Source organism: Hypomesus transpacificus, chromosome 14 (genome assembly GCF_021917145.1).
Source record: "Hypomesus transpacificus isolate Combined female chromosome 14, fHypTra1, whole genome shotgun sequence".
Taxonomy (NCBI): domain Eukaryota; kingdom Metazoa; phylum Chordata; class Actinopteri; order Osmeriformes; family Osmeridae; genus Hypomesus; species Hypomesus transpacificus.
The window spans coordinates 799867-821356 of record NC_061073.1 but is presented as its reverse complement, the minus strand read 5'-3'; the positions used below and the strand labels follow the sequence as shown (position 1 = coordinate 821356).

Genomic DNA, 21490 nt, shown 5'->3' with positions numbered 1-21490 from the left:
GGGCTGCGTGTTGCCCAGTGCCGGGACAAAGTGACGGAGGAAGAGGAGCAGAGAGAAGGGATTTAGGCTGCGCAGCACTGGGACTCAAGAGGAGCTGCTACTGCAGCAGTGGAGGAGAGAGAGAGAGAGTTAGGGGCTGAGGGTGAGAAAGAGACAGAGAGAGAGAGAGAGGGGCTGAGGGCGAGAGAGAGAGACAGAGGGGGAAGTTGTAGTGAAAGAGAAGAGAGCATGAACAAAAGAGGAGAAAAAAGAGACAGCGAGTGTGAGTGACGGACAGAGGAGAGAGAGGAGGAGAGAGAGACATAGAGAGCAGGAGGAGAGAGAGGGACAGAGAGACACAGAGAGCAGGAGGCTGCAGACACCTCCGTCCTCCTCCCCATCACTCAGAGTTTCCGAGTCCAGCAGAGAGAGCCTGGAGCAGGCATGGACTCCCCTGCTGAGGGGCCCTGTCCAAACAGAACCAGCACCAGAGCTAGCTCCAGATCCTCTTTTGCTTCCCGCCACAGGTTTCTTTGCTTCAACTCTTCTACTGCAGGTTGAGCTGCCTAGAGGTACTGTACTGTACTATATTGTGCTGTACTGTACTCTGTTTTGCTCTACTATACTCGGATTTCCTGTACTTTACTGAACTGTCGTAAACTGTACTGTACTCTGCTTTACTGCCTAGCTATGCTCTGCTATACTGTACTACTGTACTGTACTGTACTCTGATCTGCTCTACTCTACTCTCCCTCTCTAGACAGTGTTTCAGTGGCCTACATGCCCTGGGTCAGCCCCGGGAGACAGAGTGAGAGGACAGGGTAATAGAGGGGGACAGAGAAGAAGAGAGTGGAGAGTGCAGAAGAGGACTGGGGGGGGGGGATTGAGCAAAGAGAGGGAGGGGCCGAGGGAGGGGGAACTGAGGGAGAGAGGGAGGAGGAGGTCGAGCTGTATTTTGGATGAGGGATCTCCTGAATTCAGCGGGATAAAGATGTAGTGTGAGAGAAGCGGAACAAGAGGAGAGCTGTGCTGAGGAGAGACCTGGGGGCCGACGCCGAAACAGCCAGCGCACACACGCCGGAGAGGGGGAGAGACGGAGAGAGGGAGAGGGGGAGAGCTGGCGGTGGACTCCAGAGGGAGAAGGAGCCGGGGGGTCCACTGGTTCATGAAGGTAGGAACAACAAGCTGTTTTAAACTTTCACAGTAAGTAATCATTTCACTAATAGAGAGAGAGACAGTCAGAGAGAGAGAGAGAGAGAGAGAGAGAGAGAGAGAGAGAGAGAGAGAGAGAGAGAGTCAGAGACAGAGAGACAGAGAGAGAGAGAGAGAGAGAGAGAGAGAGAGAGAGAGAGAGAGAGAGAGAGAGTGAGCGAGTATGTGGGGTACATGAGATGTAGCAATCCAGTTTCCCTCTCTAAAACAGTGCCTCAGTGTGCTTATGTACAGTATATATATATGTGTGTGTGTGTGTGTGTGTGGTAACAGGGTAGCAGGTAGGGAGCAGACCGGTATACAATCAGTTCTTTATATTCAGGTGTTAGCATGTGACTTTCGTATGTGAGTTAATGAGATGGACACTAGGAACACTAACCCTGAATATTTTGAGCTTATTTGTGTGTTTCCTTTTGGGTGTTTGTAGTGTGTGTGTGTGTGTGTCAGACAGGTAGACAGGCAAATAGACAGACAAACAGACAGGCACACAGGCAGGCAGGCAGACAGGCATGCAGGCAAGCAAAAACACCTCAGAATTCCGTTTGAGGAGCTTGGTGACGTCTCCAAGGAAAACGCTGTCTGATTTTCCATGGCGTCAGCGTACCGGCTCCACTCTGGGTCTGGTGACTGTTAAAACAGGGCTGTGGGGGGAAGGGGGGGGGGGAGGGTCAGGCCAGGCCAGTTTGGGCAACAATCGTTTCTAGCCTTTCTCTTTGTATGACGGTATCGATGGGATAGCACCTCTGTGTCAGAAAGAGCTGAGGGCGCCCCCCGGTGGATGCCGGTGGGATGTCTACCACAGACGTGTCACAGTGCATGGGCCTTGTTTACCTAACGCAGATCCCAGATCTGATTTCATACCCCGTCTGATCCTCTCCCCCTGTCCTATGGGACAGTGCCGTGATGCTGCAGCTGGTTTTTTCAGAATCTCCTGGATGTTCTCCTCCTCTGTCATTCCTTCACCTGGTCTCCTAGTCGTTCTCCCTTCCTGGTGTCTTCCTTTCCTTTCCTCCCTCCCCCTCTGTTTGGTGTCTCGTCCCTCCCTCCCTCTCTCCCTCCTCCCTCTCCTTTCCTCTCCTGCCTCAGTGAAAATGTCCCACCGCCAAAATGTTCATTCATTCCGTTTGCTCCCACCTCCTCCCCTTCTCCTCCCCTCCTCCTCTCCACAAACCACAGTCCATTCAGTCAAGGGGGCAGGCAGGCAGGCAGCAAGCAGGACACCTGGGAATACCTTACCTGACAACCCTGGAGAACGAGCTAACTATGAGCCATGCAGGAATACTGACAGGGAATCCTTTGAGATGAAGAGCTTTTCAGCTGGGAGTACGCAGGACCAGTGGACTTTGGTTAGCAGGACAGACCCGCTATGATACTGGACCCAACCAGGAGCTAGCAGGGCCGGATAGAACATGATGATCAGGACGGGATTGAGGCGATAGACAGATCCATGGCCACAGTGAGTATTGGATCCGTGCAGAGAGGTCCCTGAGGGTTCACCAATGACCCTCCGACAGGGGGTGCTGGGTCACAGTTGGTGTATTTTGCTAGGCGTTGTAATCAAACGTCTTTCTGAAATGATTGCGTTTATGGACTGGTATGAGTGTGCACTGAAGAACATGGCGCGCCATCAGAGTCAGGTGGACGTCGATTTTCCTTTCTTCCTCTTATTCTTTTGTAGTGTCTTTCACCCTCTGGGTGACACCACCCGCCCCACCCCCGCACCACCTCTCAGCCAATCAGGGTCAAAGAGCCTGTCAGTGGCTGCCTCCTCTGATCTTCTATCTGCCCCTGGGGCTATTAGGGGCATGCTGGTCTTCTTTCTCCCCCCTGCCCCTCCTTACTACCCCCCACGGATCACAGCCTGGTGCCCCGCACCCCCCTCCCTGGAGGGGTCTAGGAAACACTGGATTCACCTGAACCCACATAAAACAATGGAGAGGTTATTTGAGGCCTGGACTTCTTTGAGGTCTGGGGCTGGGTCTGGACCTGGTCTGGACCTGGTCTGGACCTGGGTCTGGACCTGGTCTGGGGCTGGGTCTGGACCTGGTCTCGGGTCTGGGTCTGGATCCAGGTTTGGATGTGGGCGTGGGGTCTGGATTTGGACTGGGCCTGGGGGTCTGGGGTTCTGAATGAAGCCTCTGCTCAGGGAGAGCCAGGGGCCCAGAGAGGTAATAACAGAGATGAAAGGAGAGGATTGTTCTGCTTCCTGGTCACTCCTGAGAGCTGGGCAAGCCCCTGAACAGCCACTAATGAGACCTATTAACCTGGAGAGGAAAATGGGGGGAGGAGTGAGGAACAGAGGGGTTTAGGGAGGGCAGAATGGAGGAAGATGGGGACTGGGTAAACAGGTCATGGAAAATGGAATTTCGACGGGAAATTGCAGTCAGGAAGTCATTGAGCTGGGACACGCCCTCTCTGGTTGAGGGTCCCAGGGGGAAGTAGTGAAAGCTTCCCAAGATCCTCCTGAGCCACTCACCTGTAGTCTCACAGTTCCTCCAGAGTGTGTGTGTGTGTGTGTTCACGAAAAGATACGTCTTCACAGTGCCCATACTTCTCTGTAAACTCCTCCTCTGTTCCCCCCCCCCCAACCCCCTTCCTCCCCAGATGCCCTCTCGCTGCAGGACTGGACTGAACATCGTCATCACCACCCTCTTTGCGGCGGGGGTCCTCTTCGGCATCTTGCTGGCCTACGTGACGGGCTACCAGTTCATCCACACCGAGCAGCACCACCTCTCCTTCGGCCTGTACGGCGCCATCCTCGCCCTCCACCTGCTCCTCCAGAGCCTGTTCGCCTTCCTGGAGCACAGGCGCATGCGCAGCCCCTCCCGCCCGCAGCACCTGCGGCGCTCCGTGGCGCTCTGCATCGCCGCCTACCAGGAGGACCCCGACTACCTGCGCAAGTGCCTGCGCAGCGTGCGGCGCATCTCCTTCCCCGGCCTCCGGGTGGTGCTGGTGGTCGACGGCAACCGGCCGGAGGACCGCTACATGATGGACATCTTCCAGGAAGTGATGGGCGGCGCCGAGCAGGCGGGCAGCATGGTGTGGAAAGGGAATTACCATAGCGACGGGGGCAGCGGAGGCGGCGTCGGGGGAAGAGGGGGGCGAGGGAGCACGGTGCACATGGAGGAGGCGGCCAGGGTGGCGAGGCTGGTGCGGCGGTGTCGGCACACCTGTATCATGCAGGAGTGGGGAGGGAAGAGGGAGGTCATGTATACAGCCTTCAAAGCCCTGGGGGAGACTGTGGACTACGTACAGGTGAGGCCATCCTTCAGGACTGCTCACACCTGAAGTCACGGAACTGTTTCAAACACAGCCCGCGTTTACGTGTGTTCATTTAGCAGACGGTTTCGTCCAAAGCGTCGTGCAATAAGTGCATGTTCAGTGCGCAGTTCTAACAGAAACATGGGTTAGTGCCATGGAATGTTTGTATTTTACAAAACACCTTGCACCATCTGAACTACCATGTTCATATTTTCAGTGCAATAGCATATAGAATATAAATGAATATACATCGTCTCTCTGATTGTTCGTTTTAAGTCTCAAGAGGTAACCTTATGCAAATATTGACTGATTATTCAGTGCCTTTATTGGAAGTGTCTACTGCCTAGGTTGATGGGTTCTAAATGTTAGAATCTGAAATGCTGCTGATGCTGCTGAAGTTGATGATGTTGTCCCTCTGGCGTTGTCAGGGTTATGGTGTGTCTGTCCTTGGGTCCCCCTCAGGTCTCTGGCCTGCTTGATCCTTCAGATCATTCTGGGCAGTAGTCTCTACTGGCACAAGGCCTTAAATCAATACACAGGAAGAGAGAGAAGTCCATCATTTCAATCAGTGGGCGGAGTGACTTTAGAGTCGTTGACCAGGCAGCTGCTCTGTGTCCTTGCTGTCCTTGATGTTTTGCTGAACGGTGTCAAAAATCCCTCATGAAAGACTAAAAGATCCTTTAGATTCCCTCGTTCTTCCTCGGTCTTTGCACTCCTGGCAAGGTTCCGTTGACTTGGCTGCACTGTTGAAAGCAAAACAAGGTCATTGAAAGTGGTAGTGGACCCAGACCCGTGTCCTCGCTCTGCCCTCTCCCCAGGCCTCTGCAGAGTCAAGGTTCAGGGGTCATCCAGCTGAAACCCGTCCCTCTCTGTATTATTATGGAACACCTGTGGGCCACCGGTCCATCTATCCATCCATCTGTCATGCTGTCGGCAGGCTCTCATTACCTCCAGAGTGAACAGGGCAGCGTCTTAACGAGGCCCAGAGGCCCTGGCTACAGCTGTGCTCATCTCATCTCATGTAAGCAACCAGCCAAAGATGGATCAGTGCTAAATGTTCCCACTTGTGTGTGTATGTGTGTCTGTGTGTGTGTGGCTGGGTGCGTGTGACCGCGCAGGTGTGCGACTCGGACACGGTTCTGGACCCAGCCTGTACCATCGAGATGCTGAAGGTTTTGGAAGAGGACCCCCTGGTGGGCGGAGTTGGCGGAGACGTGCAGGTGAAAGATCTCTTTGCTCCACGCACGAATGAGGACAAGACATCAGAACAATCCTTGATCAATAACAGCTCAATTCCTCCTCTCCCTTCCCGCCCCTTCCCTCTCCTCTCCCTTCCTCTCCAATCCTCTCCTCTCTCTGCCAACCCCGGTCTCCTCAGATCCTAAACAAGTATGACTCGTGGATCTCCTTCCTCAGCAGTGTGCGCTACTGGATGGCCTTCAACGTGGAGCGGGCCTGCCAGTCCTACTTCGGCTGTGTGCAGTGCATCAGCGGACCGCTGGGCATGTACCGCAACGCCCTGCTGCAACGCTTCCTGGAGCCCTGGTACCACCAGACCTTCCTGGGCAGCAGGTGCAGCTTCGGGGACGACCGGCACCTCACCAACCGGGTCCTCAGCTTCGGCTTCAAGACCAAGTTCACGGCGCGCTCGCAGTGCCAGACGGAGACCCCCACGCGTTACCTGCGCTGGCTCAACCAGCAGACGCGCTGGAGCAAGTCTTACTTCCGGGAGTGGCTGTACAACGCGCTGTGGTTCCACAAGCACAGCCTGTGGATGACCTACGAGTCGGTGGTGACAGGCTTCTTCCCCTTCTTCCTGGTCGCCACGGTGATCCACCTGTTCTACCGCGGGCGTCTGTGGAACATCCTGTTGTTCCTGCTCACGGTGCAGCTGGTGGGGATGGTGAAGGCCACTTATGCCTGCTTCCTGAGGGGCAGCCTGGTCATGATCTTCATGTCGCTCTACTCCCTGCTCTACATGTCCAGTTTGCTGCCGGCCAAGATCTTTGCCCTGCTCACCATCAACAAGGCCGGCTGGGGCACGTCCGGCCGCAGGAAGATCGTGGTGAACTTCATCGGGGCGGTGCCCGTCACCATGTGGGCGCTGGTGCTGCTGGGGGGCGTGGCCTACACCATCTACTGTGAGACGCAGGAGCCGTTCAGCGAGACGGAGAAGGCGTTGCTGATCGCCGGCGCCATCCTGTACGCCTGCTATTGGGTGATCCTGTTGGTGCTCTACCTGGCCATTGTCGCCAAGCGCTGCAACAAGAGGGAGGAACAGTACCACCTGCCCTACGCAGAGGCCTAGACACAGCCTGGAACGCTCACTGGAGATTCTAGAACATTCACCGGTGAAATGTTGTGGAGCCTGAACCGATGCCTCTAGAACTTTCACTGAACAGCCACCTTTGGATCATTTGAGGTTGGTAGAAAACTTCCAGCTCCAGGTTCAGTACCAGGTCCAGCATCCAGGCCCAGGGCTGGTTTTCTTTATTGGTGCTTGGTATTCACATATACTGTAGTGTGCATTCACGGGAGCCCTCGCTGTCTATACCTGGTGCCACAATCATCTCGTGTTGTATTTTTCCAATCTCTACTGACTGACAGACAATCGGACATTTCTACCAGTGGATAAACACTGTGTTGGTGCTGTGGACCGGTATCCCAGTAAACGATTCCCGGGATATATCCTAATCCACACCAGAGAATATCCTGATCCACTTCAGGTGATTCCAAATAGCCTTGAAGGACAAGTATCTTAGTCAGGAGTGGGTCCATATTTATAAATAGAATGGCAAAGTGAGTTGGGTATTTTATTGTCAAGGTGCCAAATGAACCCTTTATAGTATGATTTTGATAGCATACATACATCATCTGCTCCCATGGACAATGACCAAAGAGCACCTATAGTAGACTGAAACATACATACTGGACAACAGTACTGTCTTCATCACAGCTCATTTGGTAAAGACAACAGCCCTTACACCTTGTTCCTCATGTTTGGGAAAGAAGAAGATTGTTATAGGCTGAGATAGACCACTCCAGGGTGGACTGTTGGTGCCGTGTCTACACTACTGTGACACATGCTTTCTGTTTGTGGAGAGTAGTGGAAGATTCCACTCTTGTGCTATTTAAGTAGTTGTGTGTACATTATTTTATTCTATTCAAGTGCTTGCGGAACTGGAAACTTGAAAGTGCAAAAAAGACACATATTGGTAGTTTATTTACAGATGTAAACAGCATCGCTTCAGATTTCAGTACCCTGGTTTCAACCTTGTTCCACATCAAATGTATACTTTCAACGACAGTCGAAAGGCCAGATTTTTTTAAGTTAAGTAATTTAGCCAGGAGGTAAGTTCAATAGATTTATTGGATTGGATTTAGCCTTGTTGTTACATATGTCTGTGTGTGTGTTAAGGGCCTGGACATTATATGGAGAGGTAGGAAGTGATTAACTATGTGTCTGAATGAATTAGTCCTTTCAGACATCAAGAAAGAAAAAAACATTTTTACGGTTACATCTCTGTTGCCAAAAGGGAAACGCCCTCTCTAAATATGCACACACACATACAAACCTCAACCACTTTGGCCATTTTTCAGAAGCCATCACAGCACGCAGGGACAGTGAGCCCAGTGTTCCCGTTTCAGCGCGGAGGCCTCTCCCCTCCCTCCTCCTCCTGGGGGAGAGCGTCTGGGCTGATCCTGTTGAAGAACTCAGTCACAGATGTTCTGGAAATACTCTTCACTCAGTGCAGCTTGTCTCATGTCACAATGTCAACTGATATGTATCAGTCTGCTAAATCTAGTCAGTGTGTGTGTGTGTGTGTGTGTGTTTGAGACCTACAGTGAGACGTGAAACGCCCTGTCGAGGCATCAGTCTCTTCTCAACACGCCTCCCTTTACGGCAGCTGGACACAATGGTGACTTTGCACAAAAAAACACAACTCTTCCGTCTTAAACGAGTTCCAAGTGGAATATCGGTGAATAAAGTTTCTCCTGGAGCGTAGAGCGATCCCAGATCAACATGGCCCTTCTTCACGCTCTCTTTTAGGAGCTTCTGAACACGTGGGAGCCAAACCACCGAACCAGCAGGCCCATGGAAGCTCAGCCTCTCCCTACACTCCAGATCTGCCTGAAGACATCGATAGTATAATGCAGTCCTTCAGTTTGTGTACATAAAGATGTTTTGGAGCGGGGGTAAAACATGAAAGACAGCACATCCTTGTATAAAAAAAACCCCTGAAATGTATGCTCCGTGTTTTGGAAGCTATTTGCGTCTTTGTTCTGGCATGGATGGAGATGGGTGTGTAAGAAATAGTGGCGAGCTGTTTACGGGCAGTGATGTTACCGTCAGTTCATCTAAGGTAGTTGGGCTGTCTCCTTTTCACAGTTGATGGTATGAGGCGTTTCAAACCAGTACACAGCAGAAATGATTCTTCAAATACAGTAGACTTAGATATGACACACATCATAGACCTTAAGTCATTTTGTCAACAGTTAATATTTCTGATACAGTAGTGTGGTACAAAGAACTCCCACATATTTTCAACAGCATATGATCGTAGGATCAACTTTAATTTATTAGTATAAAAAGATAATGGTATTCGATGACCATTCATGTATATACTGTATTTTAATATACAAGACAAACTATGTTTGTGGGGGAGGGTTTGTATCTCAACTTCAATCAAACACAGTTTATTTTCTGACGTACATCTGGAAATCTTTGTTTTCTTTGAATAAAAAATATTCTTAGTTGATTGTTGTGGTGTCATGTGTCCCTGACCTGAACATCTCTCATGTAGTACAAAATGCCAGATCCAACAACTTAATTGACAAGTGCATACACGGACTGCCAGTACTGACAAACTACCACCAAATCTACATTAAAATTGATGAGCTTTGCAGCGCTATAAACAACCTTTGTCCATTGCTGACTCCGATAGTCAGCCAAGTGCCGTTACACCTTCTTGGGCACATTAGTGATAATAGGTTTGGGGCGTGTCTTAAAGATGAGCTTCTTCTTAATGAGGGCGGTGACAGAGTAGGAGGTGGGGCCTTGTGGAAGGTCAGTCTCCATGGGAACCTGGTCGCTACCGTGCCCTGAGTGTTTCACGAGGACGGCAAAGGGCTTCTCCAGCTTCGCCACCTTGCCGTACAGGATGTGATGTCCCACAATAAGCACGGGCACTCCCTGGCATGCAGGGCAGAGTATGGAAGAAGACAGGTTGGCAAGAGGAGGCAGAAATATCCCAGACCAGCCAAACAAACAGCAGATTGATAGAAGGGTTTCTCCCCATAGGTCACACATAGATTAAATATTCTATCAAGGGAGTCAGATGGCTGAGCGGTGAGTAATCAGAAGGTTGTCGGATCGATTCTCCGCCGTGCCAAATAACGTTGTGTCCTTGGGCAAGGCACTTCACCCTACTTGCCTCGAGGGAAATGTCCCTGTACTTACTGTAAGTCGCTCTGGATAAGAGCGTCTGCTAAATGACTAAATGTAACTATCCATGTAATGAAATAATAGATTGTTTTGCCTGTTTCCTACCTCCTTGGTGTACACCAAGTCTCCCATGACGTTCCCAGCCAGCCCATCGCTCCCCCTGGATATCACCTCTCCCTGCAGCTCCACCAGGACCCACTCTGCCGGGCCGCTGCCGCTCACACTGCGCCAACACACACGGACACTTTAGGGTTTGTTTGGAATACTCCAAATGGACGTAATTGTGGTTAAACTGTGTGTAAGTACATGGTGCGTATTATACCATCGTCAACTCGATAACATAGCAGCCAGGCTTACCTTGAGACAATTATTTGGACCATTGTAATACTGTCTGATAAAAATACTGTCCCGACGTGACTTATGAATGACAGACGAAACACGGCACTTCAATTAAACTTGTCTATTTTTCCATAGCTGTTCCTACATGTAGTAATTTAGCTAGCAAGTAATGTGTCAATTCATTACTGTATACTTGTTCCGCAGGGAGTTTGCTACTAGCCTTCCACACTGATCCTATTCATTTTTCTCCCGCCAGCAAATCGTCCACCCACCGACGTCAGTCTTCTGGCTGCCGTTCCAATTTCGTATCCGGTTCAAAGGTATCCAACAGTGCCGTGAATCAATCCTCTGTAGCATTTCCGTTTTTGTGAATTTGTCTTCAGAATAAGAGCTGAGGTTGACCGTATGAAGTTGGTGGCGCAATCCACTCAATGTTCGGATTTTTAAACTAAGTTAAAGAGTGTTTTTCAGTCTGGTTGTTTGTACTAGCAAGCTGTAAAAAAAAAAAAAAAGAGTAACTGAACATAGCTCAAATGCACACAACATTAAAAGCAACGTATTAACAGGATTGTCAGAACACCTATACATTACTTGGCTCACTCACAAGAAGTCAGGTGCAAAATATTAAATGTCACCAGACTACCTTCAATTGTTAGTGTCTCATTTTTCACAAGTCAGAAAATGAAGAAAAAAAAATTGTTAGTTGATAATGTGTCAAAAGACATTTTCTCATTGAAAGCTTCCCAAGTTTTTTTAGTAGCTCCAGAATTGAAGAAAGTTTGTTTTACAAAACAAATTATATATGTATATATCTTATATAATTATATATATATATATATATATATATATATATATATATATATATATATATATATATATATATATATAATATATATGACTATATATATCTATATTTCGTGACCTTTTATTTTGAATTTTTGGGAGAAATCAACCGGAAACAAGGTTCGTATTCTGTCTGACTTCACCCTGCTGTGTCCAACGTGGTTCAAGCAGTAACTCTCAACGTGTGGACCTCTTGGCTATGAAAGTAAGAGGAAAGCAAAGAATAGGCGATACGAGTATTACTAAACGGTTGGTGAGTGTATTGCTAATAAATAGGCTGACTTGTCAATGTCAGTTAATGTTCAAGCCGGCTGCTGTCGCTTTCAAGCTTGTAATGATTTTCAATAGCTAGCCGAGCAAGACAAGCTAATACGTTAGCTTCGCAATATTTCTGAGAGTGATGCTGTAGAGTGTAGATCATACGTAGTGTTATTCCAATGTTTAAATGGTAAGCTAGATGTTAAAATGAACTACTCCGAAGTAGAAATGTTATCTAGCCGCTTACTAGCGCTGGCAATCTAACTTAAATGTTGCCACGCCTGCACTGTAAGGTATATTAATGGTCCCATTTAAACTATTTATTATATTCCATAGAGACTAGACCATGGGCGAGTTTAAAGTGCACCGGGTCCGGTTTTTCGACTACATGCCCTCTGCCATCCGAGCCCTAGCCTTCAATGCCCGCACGGAAAAGCTTGCCTTGGTACGGGCGGATGCAAGCGTGGAGATCTTCAACTTCAGAGACAACTATTTCCAGGAGAATGTAAGAACCTGAGAACACCTGCTTATTAACACTTTGAGCATTAAAGTGAGCCCTAGTCATCTAGTTGAAATTAAGCTGCCCTGTCTATCGTCAGAGGGGAAAGCGAACCATGTCAACATCGTGTCCAACATCACGTGCCTCCACAGTGTAGCTGTTGACACGAGCCTGTGTTTCCTCAGGTGATCCCAGGAAGGGACTCGCGGTCCGTGGAGGCCTTGTGCTGGGTCGGAGAGCGTCTCTTCAGTGCCGGCTTGAACGGCGAGATCACCGAGTATGATCTGGAGGCCCTCCGGCCCAAGTACAGCCTGGACGCCTACGGAGGCCCTGTCTGGACCCTCACCTGCAACCCCCAGGGGACCCACCTGGCGGTCAGTCAGATGACACTCGTGTGGGCGGGGGGGGAGGGGGGGGGGGGGGTTGCAGGCATTGAGATTTGTAACTGGACCTGTGTGTCTGTCCCTGTCAGGTGGGTTGCGAGGACGGGACAGTGAAGCTGTTTGAGGTTTTGGAGGACAGAGTTCAGTTTGAACGCCACCTGGAGAGACAGAAAGGTAAGCTGAATGGAAAGCTGTTTGTTACCAGGGGTTACCCTGGTTGACCTGAGACACGGCTGAATCTGGCCCCCCTGGAACACTGCTCCGGCTTGTCTCCGTGCTGCCTGTCAGTCTGTCTGTGTGTTTTCATTCATGCGCGTGTGTGTGTTCCAGGTCGTATTGTTTCTCTGGCCTGGCACCCCTCCGGCACGCAGATCGCAGCTGGAATGATGGACATGATAAGAGTGTTTGATGTAGCGTCAGGTAAGATGACCGCAGCTCCGGTGCCTTTTATAAACCTGCTGTTGGATTTGACCAGAGCCGTGTGTGGAACAAGACATTAGACGCGGGACGTTGATGTGGAGCTGAAGTTTCTAGAATCACACCTCCGACTTCCCTTCACCTCAGGGTCGGAGGTCGCCCCGGGGTGACGTGGCGGGGGTCTGAAAGGTGTCCTCCTCTCCTCCCCAGGTCACGGTGTTCAGCGTCTCCTGGTGGACCGTGGCGTGGGGCCCTCCAAGGGCCGGGAGTGCGTGGTGTGGAGCGTGGCCTTCCTGTCCGACCACACCCTGGTGAGCGGAGACTCCGCCGGGAAGGTCCAGGTGTGGGACGGCCACACGGGCACGCTGGTCAAAACGCACCTCGTCACCAAGTGGGACGTGCTGGCTCTCTCCGTATCTGAGGTGAGCAGACTGTTGGGTCAGGTGGTCAGGGGTCAAGGGTCAGGCTAAGGGTCGGGGGCTGGAGGGTCGATCCCGTTCCAGTAGTTGCTGTCCCCCCCTCCCTTCGACACGATTGTAGAATGTCTTTGTTTACCTCCCGAAACAACATTCTCATGCCTACTAAACCCCGCCTTCCCGGCTGACGGTTTGATTGACAGGACGAGAGCAGCCTGGTTGCCGGGACGTCGGAGGGCACGGTGGTCCAGTTCCAGTTCCTGGCTCCCTCCTCACAGCAGCAGGCCAAGGAGTGGGTCAGAACCAGGACCTTCAAGAACCACACCCACGACGTGCGCAGCCTGGTGGAGATCGGCACGGCGGTGATCTCTGGAGGTTAGGGGACTTGTCTGAGCGCTTCTGGGTGTACAGTTTACCCTTTTTCTAACACAGGAAGAATATGTAGGCTAGGATTGAATCGTTCTAGGTTAGAACGAAAGGGCTGATATTGCTATTTACATTTAGCTAATTGAATTCATAGTGGTGTATTAATTCAAGAAAAAGAAAAAAAGAAAAAAAAGACTTTTTGTAAATATAAACCCTAACATGAAGCTGTGGGTTGGACACTCAGGTATGGACACACAGCTGGTCGTGCTCCCCCTGCTGGACAAGGTAGAGAAGAACACCAAGGAGTCTGCTCTGCGCAAGATCAATTTCCCCCACGTGAGTAGAGGCCGCGCACCCTCATACTGACCACACGGACGACCCTGTCGTGTCTGGATGATGCGGGCGCTGCTTGACGAGGTGTTTGGCTCATGCCGCTCTCTGCTGTCACAGAGGAGCCTGGTGTCGTGCGCCCGGAAGGTGGGCCTGCTGCTGTTCCAGTTCCCAGGACACCTGGAGCTCTGGAGGCTGGGGGAGGGCGAGGGCCTCGGTGAGCAGACTTCAGCCTGTGCACTCCTCTCACAAGGCCACTCGCGACACCCACTGACTGTGTGTGTGTGTGTGTGTGTGTGTGTGTGTGTGTGTGTGTGTGTGTGTGTGTGTGTGTGTAGGAAAGCCAGGAGAGAGCTTACCAGTGAAGAAGAGACCAGAAAAACTGCTGCACCTGAAAAGAAAGGTCAGTTGGTTACCACCTGTGTCTGAGAGACTATGTGAATAGCAATTGTTATTGTACAGTGCCCTCCAAAAGTATTGGAACAGTGAGGCGAATTCCTTTATTTTTGCTGTAGACTGAAAACATTTGGGCTTGACATCAAATAATGAACGTGAGACCAGAGATCAACGTTTCAGCTTTTATTTCCAGGTATTTACATCAGGATCTGATGCACAACTAAGAAAATATCACATTTTGTTTGAATCCACCCATTTGTCATGTGATCAAAAGTATTGGAACAGATATACTTAAAACATATTTAAGTGAATAAGACTTAATATTTAGTTGCAAATCCTTTGCTTTCAATAACTGCAGCAAGTCTGTGACCCATTGACGTCACCAAACTTTTGCATTCTTCCTTTTTGATGCTTTCCCAGGCTTTCACTGCAGCCTCTTTCAGTTGTTGTTTGTTTTGTGGGGTTCCTCCCTTCAGTCTCCTCTTAAGCAGGTAAAATGCATGCTCTATAGGGTTTAAGTCTGGAGATTGACTTGGCCAGTCTAATACCTTCCATTTCTTGCCCCTGATGAACTCCTTTGTTGTTTTGGCAGTGTGTTTTGGGTCGTTATCTTGCTGCATGATGAAGGCTCTGCCAATCAGTTTGGTTGCATCTTTCCTTAAATTGGCAGACAAAATGTTTCTGTAGACTTCCGAGTTCATTTTGCTGCTGCCATCATGTGTTACATCCTCAATGAAGATTAATGAGCCCGTCCCAGAAGAAGCCATGCAAGCCCAAGCCATGACATTACCTCCACCGTGTTTCACAGATGAGCTTGTGTGTTTGGGATCATGAGCAGTTCCTTTCTTTCTCCAAACTTTAGCCTTTCCATCACTTTGGTAAAAGTTAATCTTTGTCTCATCAGTCCATAAAACTTTGTCCCAGAATTTTTGAGGTTCATCTCTGTACTTTTTGGCAAATTCCAGCCTGGCCTTCCTATTCTTCTTGCTAATGAGTGGTTTGCATCTTCTGGTGTAGCCCTTGTACTTTTGTTCATGAAGTCTTCTGCGAACAGTAGATAGTGATACCTTCACTCCTGCCATCTGGAGGTTGTTGCTGATCTCACTAACAGTTGTTTTAGGGTCTTTCTTTACAGCTCTTACAATGTTTCTGTCATCAACTGCTGATGTTTTCCTTGGTCTACCTGTTCGACGTCTGTTACTTAGTACACCAGTAGTTTTCTTCTTCTTCAGGACATTCCAAATGGTTGTACTGGCTATGGCCAATGTTTCTGCAATGGCTCTGATTGATTTTCCATCTTCTCTAAGACTCACAATTGCTTGTTTTTCACCCAAAGACAGCGCTCTGGTTTTCATGTTGTTTTCACCTCTGAATACAGTCTGCATAGACAAAACCTATCTTACCCAATCTGAACCTGAGTGTAGACATTCAGTGGTATTTATTGATTGAATAATGTATGTAATAGGACACACCTGGGCAACAAAACACACCTGTCAGTCACATGTTCCAATACTTTTGCTCACGTGACAAATGGGTGGGTTCGAACAAAAAGGTGATATTTTCTAATTTGTGCATCAGATCCTGATGTAAATACCTGGAAATAAAAGCTGAAACGTTGATCTCTGGTTTCACATTCATCGTTTGATGTCAAGCCCAAATGTTTTCAGTCTACAGCAAAAATAAAGGAATTGGCCTCACTGTTCCAATACTTTTGGAGGGCACTGTACATGAGAAGGTGAAGGCATATTTTCTAGACGCGTTAATACAAGGCAGAACGTCTCCCATCCCCGTTGACTGACCCCCCCTACATGGTGCTGGATGGGTTGGAATGTCGAGTTTGAGCTGTGACCTTTGCCCCCCCCCCCCCCCCCAGGGAGAAGACCACGTGTGCGGCAGTACTCTGTCCCCCTGTGGGGCCTGGCTGGCCTACGCCACCGTGTCCAGCGTGCGTCTCTACAGGCTTCAGTACGACAACAACAGCATCGGCGTCACCAAGGTGGGTGCTCGGACGCCCCCCTCTTTCCCGCCGTCTGCCGGCCTCGCTGGAGAGGCTCTCTGTAACCCTGCGCCCCCCCATCCCCCCCGTCTCCTAGGTTACCAAGCTGCCGAAGGTCCTCCGCTCCGCCAGCCAGCTCTGCTTCTCCTCGGACTCCTCCAGGCTGTTCGCGGCCTGCGGCAAGTCGGCCGTGGTCGTGGTGTCCCTCGGTCAGGCGGAGTGCAAGTACGTGCACACCCTCAAGCCCGTCTCAGGTGAGTGGGTGTGGACGCTCGCTTGCGCCCTGGGGGAATGCTGAGGGAGTCTGTTGCCGATGGCGCACAGACACTCAGAGAGGTTTCATTGTGCCGTGTGTCCGCAGACTCCAGACAGGCCGTGCGTCTCCTGTGTGCCAGTGAGGACGGTGAATGGCTGGCCTCAGCCAGCAGCAACTGTGAGGTCCACGTCTACAACCTCCACAAACTAAAGGTAACTGACGGACCTCGAGACTTCCAATCCCAGAGAGAGATTTTCCTGTCTCCAATGATCGGTTATCCTAAAATCCATCTGCCGCAAAAACAAAGTAATAATTGTAATTACAATTTTCTTTCTGTTGTTCTGCTGTAAAATACTCTACCACTGAGCTATATCCTCCGTCATTGGCACTGAGCTTCCTCTGACCTTTTGACCTCCCTGACCCCTCCAGCTCCACTGCACGGTGCCCGTATACAGCTCCTGTCCCAGTGCCATCGGCATCCACCCTGTCACAAACAACCTGTTCATAGTGCACGCTGACCAGAAGGTAACAGCCACCACCGGTAGCCCTGACCCTTGACCTAGACCCTGACCCGTAATGCTAACACCTGCGTGTCTGTGTGTGTGTAGATGTTTGAATACTCCATCCATCAGAAGGAGTACACAGCGTGGAGTCGACGGCTGCAGAAGCAGGGTCTCCATCACATCTGGTTAGACCGCGACACGCCCGTCACACACGTGACCTTTAACCCCCGGAACCCCGCCCACGTCATCCTGCAGGACATGTACATGTTCTGCATCATCGACCAGAGCCTGGTGAGGAGCGCGGCTTTGAGTGCACTTGGTTTGACTAACGCCGGGACAAAGGAGCAAACCGGCCCCTTTTCAAAGTGTTTATGATTTGCAAATGTGAGGCGAATCCAATACGCCTGCTTTCCTTTTCAAATCCTTGTTCAGTTATTGACCTAGGTCTGTTGAAGTGAGACACTTCCCCTCTGAAATATAACTCCTCCCCTCTCCTCCTCCCCCAGCCCCTCCCTGACCAGAAGGCCATGTTCCTCAACCAGCTGACCCTCAGGAGCCTCCCAGAGGAAGAGAGGCTGAAACAGAGCCACGCCTTCAAGATATGCAAGACCTTCCAGGTGAGACCGTCTGTCTCCCTCTTATCCTGTCTGTCTCCCTCTGATCCTGTCTGTCTGCCTCTGATCCTGTCTGTCAGCCTCTGATCCTGTCTGTCTGCCTCTGATCCTGTCTGTCTCCCTCTGATCATGTCTGTCTGCCTCTGATCCTGTCTGTCTCCCTCTGATCCTGTCTGTCTGCCTCTGATCCTGGCTGTCTCCCTCTGATCCTGTCTGTCTCCCTCTGATCCTGTCTGTCTCCCTCTGATCCTGTCTGTCTCCCTCTGATCCTGACTGTCTCCATCTGATCCTGTTTGTCTCCCTCTGATCCTGTCTGTCTGCCTCTGATCCTGTCTGTCTGCCTCTGATCCTGTCTGTCTGCCTCTGATCCTGTCTGTCTGCCTCTGATCCTGTCTGTCTCCCTCTGATCCTGTCTGTCTCCCTCTGATCCTGTCTGTCTCCCTTGGATCCTGTCTGTCTCCCTCTGATCCTGTCTGTCTCCCTCTGATCCTGTCTGTCTCCCTCTGATCCTGTTTGTATCCCTCTGATCCTGTCTGTCCCTCGTCTGATGTGTCTTCCTGCCTCTGCAGCACCTGCTGGGTATGAGCCTAATGGAGGACCAGTCTGTGGTGGTGGTAGAGCGCCCTCTGGTGGATATCGCAACTCAGCTGCCCCCTCCAGTCAGACAGAAGAAGTTTGCCACATAGGCACACAGAAGAAAAACAATTGTGTGTGTGTGTGTGTGTGGAGTGTTATTTTTTTATTTTGTCTGTCAACCAAATCTCCCATTGTTATGTCAATACTTTTTTTTCAGTATTAAAGGTATTATTTACTCTTTATTGGTGTGTTTAATATACAGTTTTCTGGCATCAAAAGGATAAACTATACGGGTAGGCATCTGTAGGACTTGTTTTATAGCCATTGCCATGGTTACAGTCTAGGGCCTCAGTTTCAGGAAGTAAGCCAAGTCAGTCGAAAGGAAAAATCTGTTTTATTAAGAATACACAAGGTCGTGTCACAGCACCAGTTGGACATGATGCAGATGGCCATATGGAAATGGAGTTCCAACCTCTAGCTTATGATACTTTATGGAGTTGAGGTTGGTGAGCTTATGATCCTGTTGGTAGACAGCTTTCTGAATGAGCACCATGATAATAAAGCCCTGTACTGCACTGAAGGCTACTGGTTCAACAGAACCCCTGTTTCCCACGTGTTTATGAATCCCACCCACACACTCTCCATAGACAGCCTCTTACATGACCACACAGCCCGGATATACGCTAAAATAGGACAGATTTAATTAGTAGAACAAGGTAGGTGGATCTGAAGAATAATACATACTTTCTGCTAGCTGGTGTGCCTGAAGGTGAGATTTCAGCAAACTAGTCTGGACACGGTGACTTTAGGGTTTGTGTGTGTGGGGGGGGGGGGGAATAGCAAGAAAGTGTTTTTAGTGACTATAAGTGTGTGTTCATGAAAGGTTAAGGATGTGTGTGTGTGTGTGTTGGAACACATGTTATGTATTTCCTAGTTTGAAACAGTCCCCTTGGTGTTTTGTCCCATTTTTTTATAACACTCATTTCCTGCCCTGGCAGAGTATAATTCAAGAGAGAACCAAGTGTTAAGTATGGTATGTTATTCCATAGCCCAGAGTCCACTGTAACCAAGTCAGCTGAGCAGTTCCGGGGGGGGGGGGGGGAGGAGGTAGGACAAGTGAAGCCAGGAGAGCAAGCTGTGAAACGGAAAAGACAGAGAAGTTAGTCTGGCCTGTTCCCTCTGCCATGAATCCCTGGCCCATACGCTTCTTTAGTACAAAATGTCAGTGTAAGTATCGGTGCATCTCCACCCACCTCATCCCAGGTGCTTGTGGTGGTGTTTCTCGTAGCCTAATGCGTTGTTGGTGCTACTTCCTGTAGGGGCGGGGCAGGTGGGATCGTAGGGAAACAGACAGGTAGGATTACAGAGCCGGACAAATGGACAGATTGATATTATCATGAGGAACAAGTTACTCCATCACAGATACTGTTGTGATTAACATTCTCACGACGGACGTGGTTGTAGGTTTGAAATAAAGAGAGCTGTTTACCTTACTTACCCAAGTAATCCTTGTAGTCTTTGAAGTGTTTGTGCCTTAGGCTTCGACCATCTTGGAGAAAGAGAAGGAGGGAGGGAGAGATAGAATAAGTCATCAGAGTATTCTTTTGTAAAAACTCACAATTCTCAAAATTTGAATTGAAAGTGAATATAATAGTTCACTGAATGACAGGTACGTCAACCTGGGCCCAGTGAGAACTCAGTGAAGACCCAGTGAGAACCCAGTGAGAACCCAGTGAGTACCCAGTGAGTACCCAGTGAGAACCCAGTGAGAACTCAGTGAGGACCCAGTGAGGACCCAGTGAGGACCCAGTGAGTACCCAGTGAGTACCCAGTGAGAACCCAGTGAGAACCCAGTGAGGACCCAGTGAGTACCCAGTGAGGACCCAGTGAGAACCTACGGATCCCCCTCACCAGAGTTGCCTCTCTGCTTGATGCACTGGCCCCGGTTGGGGATGCCTGCTGCAGGGTTGCCTGGGTTGATGATGTGGCACTCGTACCCGGTCGGACAGTGGAGGGGCTCGTCCCCATCCTCAGTGGTGCTGCAGGCCTCCGCTGAAACAACACACAGAGGGAGAGGGAGGACTGTGAGCGTGTGTGTGTGGAGTGAGTGTGTGTGTGGGCGCCAATGGTTGTGGTAGGGATGTGTGTGTTTGCGTATGTGTGTGTGTGTGTGTGTACTTACCTTGCAGCACCTCCTCTGGTCCATCCAGCAGCCAGCCGTTGCCCCCCAGCCAGCGAGGTTTGGGCTGAACCAACCAGTCCAGCACTGACAACACAAACATCTGGCTTCAAATGGGGTCATATCGAAACGGTCTGTATTGAGTGCTTACCCCAACGACCAGATAATCCTCATTATTTACATTTTACATTTAGTCATTTTAGCAGACGCTCTTATCCAGAGCTATTATTGACTCAAAGTAATTGACAAGGGCGTGTGTGTGTGTGTGTGTGTGACCTAGCCTACCAGGAGGGGGCTGGACAGACTCCAGGTGTGTGTGTGTGTGTGTGTGTGACCTAGCCTACCAGGAGGGGGCTGGACAGACTCCAGGCAGGCGTAGATGCAGCCGTTGTAGCAGCAGCGTTTGTGGCGCTCGCATTCCGAGTCGGAGCGACACCCCGGCACCTCGCACGCACGCTCCGGAAGCATCTGGGGAGGGGGGGGGCAGCGGTCGTTCTTCTGGTGCTGCGTAGTCTGGGACTGGCTGGGGTACTCATAGTCCTGGGGCGTCGAGGGATGGAAACAGAAAGGCGGGAGGGGGGGGGGTGGGTAATATAGATCAAGATGTTAATAGACAAGCAAGCAAACCACAGACAGAAAGACAAAATGAGTAAAACGTGTTACTATAAAGGCATCATGTGAACACTGGCAGGTCCTAAACTGTCTCTAATTATCGGACGTCTTTTTGTGGGGATCAGGGCTGTTCTAACAACTTCCCACATGGCCAACAGAGGGCAGCAACTCACTGCACTGCTGCGGTTTGGATCTGCTGCAGTTCTCATTGCTGAGCAAGCCAACACATGACATTTATTAGCTATTAGCTACCAAACTTGCTGGGTAAAACAGTTTTGACAGGAACAAATTACATATTAACTGCTTCTAGATGTGTTTGTGCAGCCATTGACCATCATTTGCTTTCAGACGTGACCACTCACCCACTGATACCCACACCCTAACCCCCCCCACACACTCACTCACCCCACCCACCCACACACACACACACACGCACACACCTACCCCCCCCCCCCACCCACCCACCCACCCACATCCACACACACACACATCCACACACACACACATCCACACACACCCACACACCCACCCACACACACAGTTCCCGGAGTTCAAGAAAACTCTTTGAGGCAGCATTAGCTTATCTGTTATCTATTAATTCGAGAGCTT

At 50.1% G+C, this 21490-nt stretch overlaps 4 protein-coding genes across 6 annotated transcripts; 2 read left to right on the top strand and 2 right to left on the bottom strand.

The window, feature by feature from the left end:
- Nucleotides 1-906: 906 nt before the first annotated feature.
- has3 (hyaluronan synthase 3) lies at nt 907-8823 on the top strand. The gene is made up of 4 exons (XM_047034810.1): nt 907-1150; nt 3796-4446; nt 5571-5672; nt 5831-8823. The coding sequence occupies exons 1-4, from the start codon at nt 1145-1147 to the stop codon at nt 6758-6760; spliced, it is 1689 nt and encodes a 562-aa protein (XP_046890766.1). The 5' UTR covers nt 907-1144; the 3' UTR covers nt 6761-8823.
- Nucleotides 8824-8912: 89 nt separating this feature from the next.
- Nucleotides 8913-10544, bottom strand: chtf8 (CTF8, chromosome transmission fidelity factor 8 homolog (S. cerevisiae)). The gene is made up of 3 exons (XM_047034811.1): nt 10256-10544; nt 10004-10121; nt 8913-9646 (listed from the first exon to the last, which is right to left on the bottom strand). Exons 1-3 carry the CDS (start codon nt 10276-10278, stop codon nt 9413-9415), a joined length of 375 nt encoding a protein of 124 aa, XP_046890767.1. The 5' UTR covers nt 10279-10544; the 3' UTR covers nt 8913-9412.
- A 680-nt stretch (nt 10545-11224) lies between these two features.
- On the top strand, nt 11225-18330 carry utp4 (UTP4 small subunit processome component). Of its 3 annotated transcripts, none has more exons than XM_047034733.1 (17): nt 11225-11285; nt 11675-11843; nt 12023-12211; nt 12310-12394; nt 12551-12640; nt 12848-13059; nt 13257-13428; nt 13664-13755; nt 13870-13966; nt 14088-14152; nt 16019-16141; nt 16239-16395; nt 16503-16609; nt 16827-16922; nt 17006-17191; nt 17407-17517; nt 18084-18330. In XM_047034733.1, the coding sequence occupies exons 2-17, from the start codon at nt 11685-11687 to the stop codon at nt 18198-18200; spliced, it is 2058 nt and encodes a 685-aa protein (XP_046890689.1). In that variant the 5' UTR covers nt 11225-11285; nt 11675-11684; the 3' UTR covers nt 18201-18330. The 3 variants fall into 3 exon arrangements, with proteins under 3 accessions (XP_046890689.1, XP_046890688.1, XP_046890686.1); XM_047034732.1 differs by having other exon boundaries at nt 11227-11329; XM_047034730.1 differs by having other exon boundaries at nt 11227-11333.
- A 138-nt stretch (nt 18331-18468) lies between these two features.
- On the bottom strand, nt 18469-20818 carry wfdc1 (WAP four-disulfide core domain 1; the record flags this gene model as incomplete). Its single annotated transcript, XM_047033435.1, has 6 exons — nt 18469-19225; nt 19344-19403; nt 19589-19639; nt 20002-20142; nt 20273-20356; nt 20614-20818. Coding segments are annotated over 5 exons (540 nt in total), but the record flags the coding sequence as incomplete, so codon positions are not given.
- Between the last annotated feature and the right edge of the window lie 672 nt (nt 20819-21490).

What these genes read in the sequence shown, in the direction of transcription:
- has3 (XM_047034810.1), top strand. An exon ending in AGACTGTGGACTACGTACAG is followed by an intron (nt 4,447 to 5,570) that starts GTGAGGCCATCC and finishes GTGACCGCGCAG; the next exon opens with GTGTGCGACTCGGACACGGT. An exon ending in GAGTTGGCGGAGACGTGCAG is followed by an intron (nt 5,673 to 5,830) that starts GTGAAAGATCTC and finishes CGGTCTCCTCAG; the next exon opens with ATCCTAAACAAGTATGACTC.
- chtf8 (XM_047034811.1), bottom strand. Translation starts at nt 10,278, where the DNA reads ATGGTCCAAATAATTGTCTCAAG. An exon ending in GTCCAAATAATTGTCTCAAG is followed by an intron (nt 10,122 to 10,255) that starts GTAAGCCTGGCT and finishes GTGTTGGCGCAG; the next exon opens with TGTGAGCGGCAGCGGCCCGG. An exon ending in ACTTGGTGTACACCAAGGAG is followed by an intron (nt 9,647 to 10,003) that starts GTAGGAAACAGG and finishes CCTGCATGCCAG; the next exon opens with GGAGTGCCCGTGCTTATTGT.
- utp4 (XM_047034733.1), top strand. Translation starts at nt 11,685, where the DNA reads ATGGGCGAGTTTAAAGTGCACCGGGTCCGGTTTTTCGACTACATGCCC. An exon ending in TAGTGCACGCTGACCAGAAG is followed by an intron (nt 16,923 to 17,005) that starts GTAACAGCCACC and finishes GTGTGTGTGTAG; the next exon opens with ATGTTTGAATACTCCATCCA. An exon ending in AGATATGCAAGACCTTCCAG is followed by an intron (nt 17,518 to 18,083) that starts GTGAGACCGTCT and finishes CTGCCTCTGCAG; the next exon opens with CACCTGCTGGGTATGAGCCT.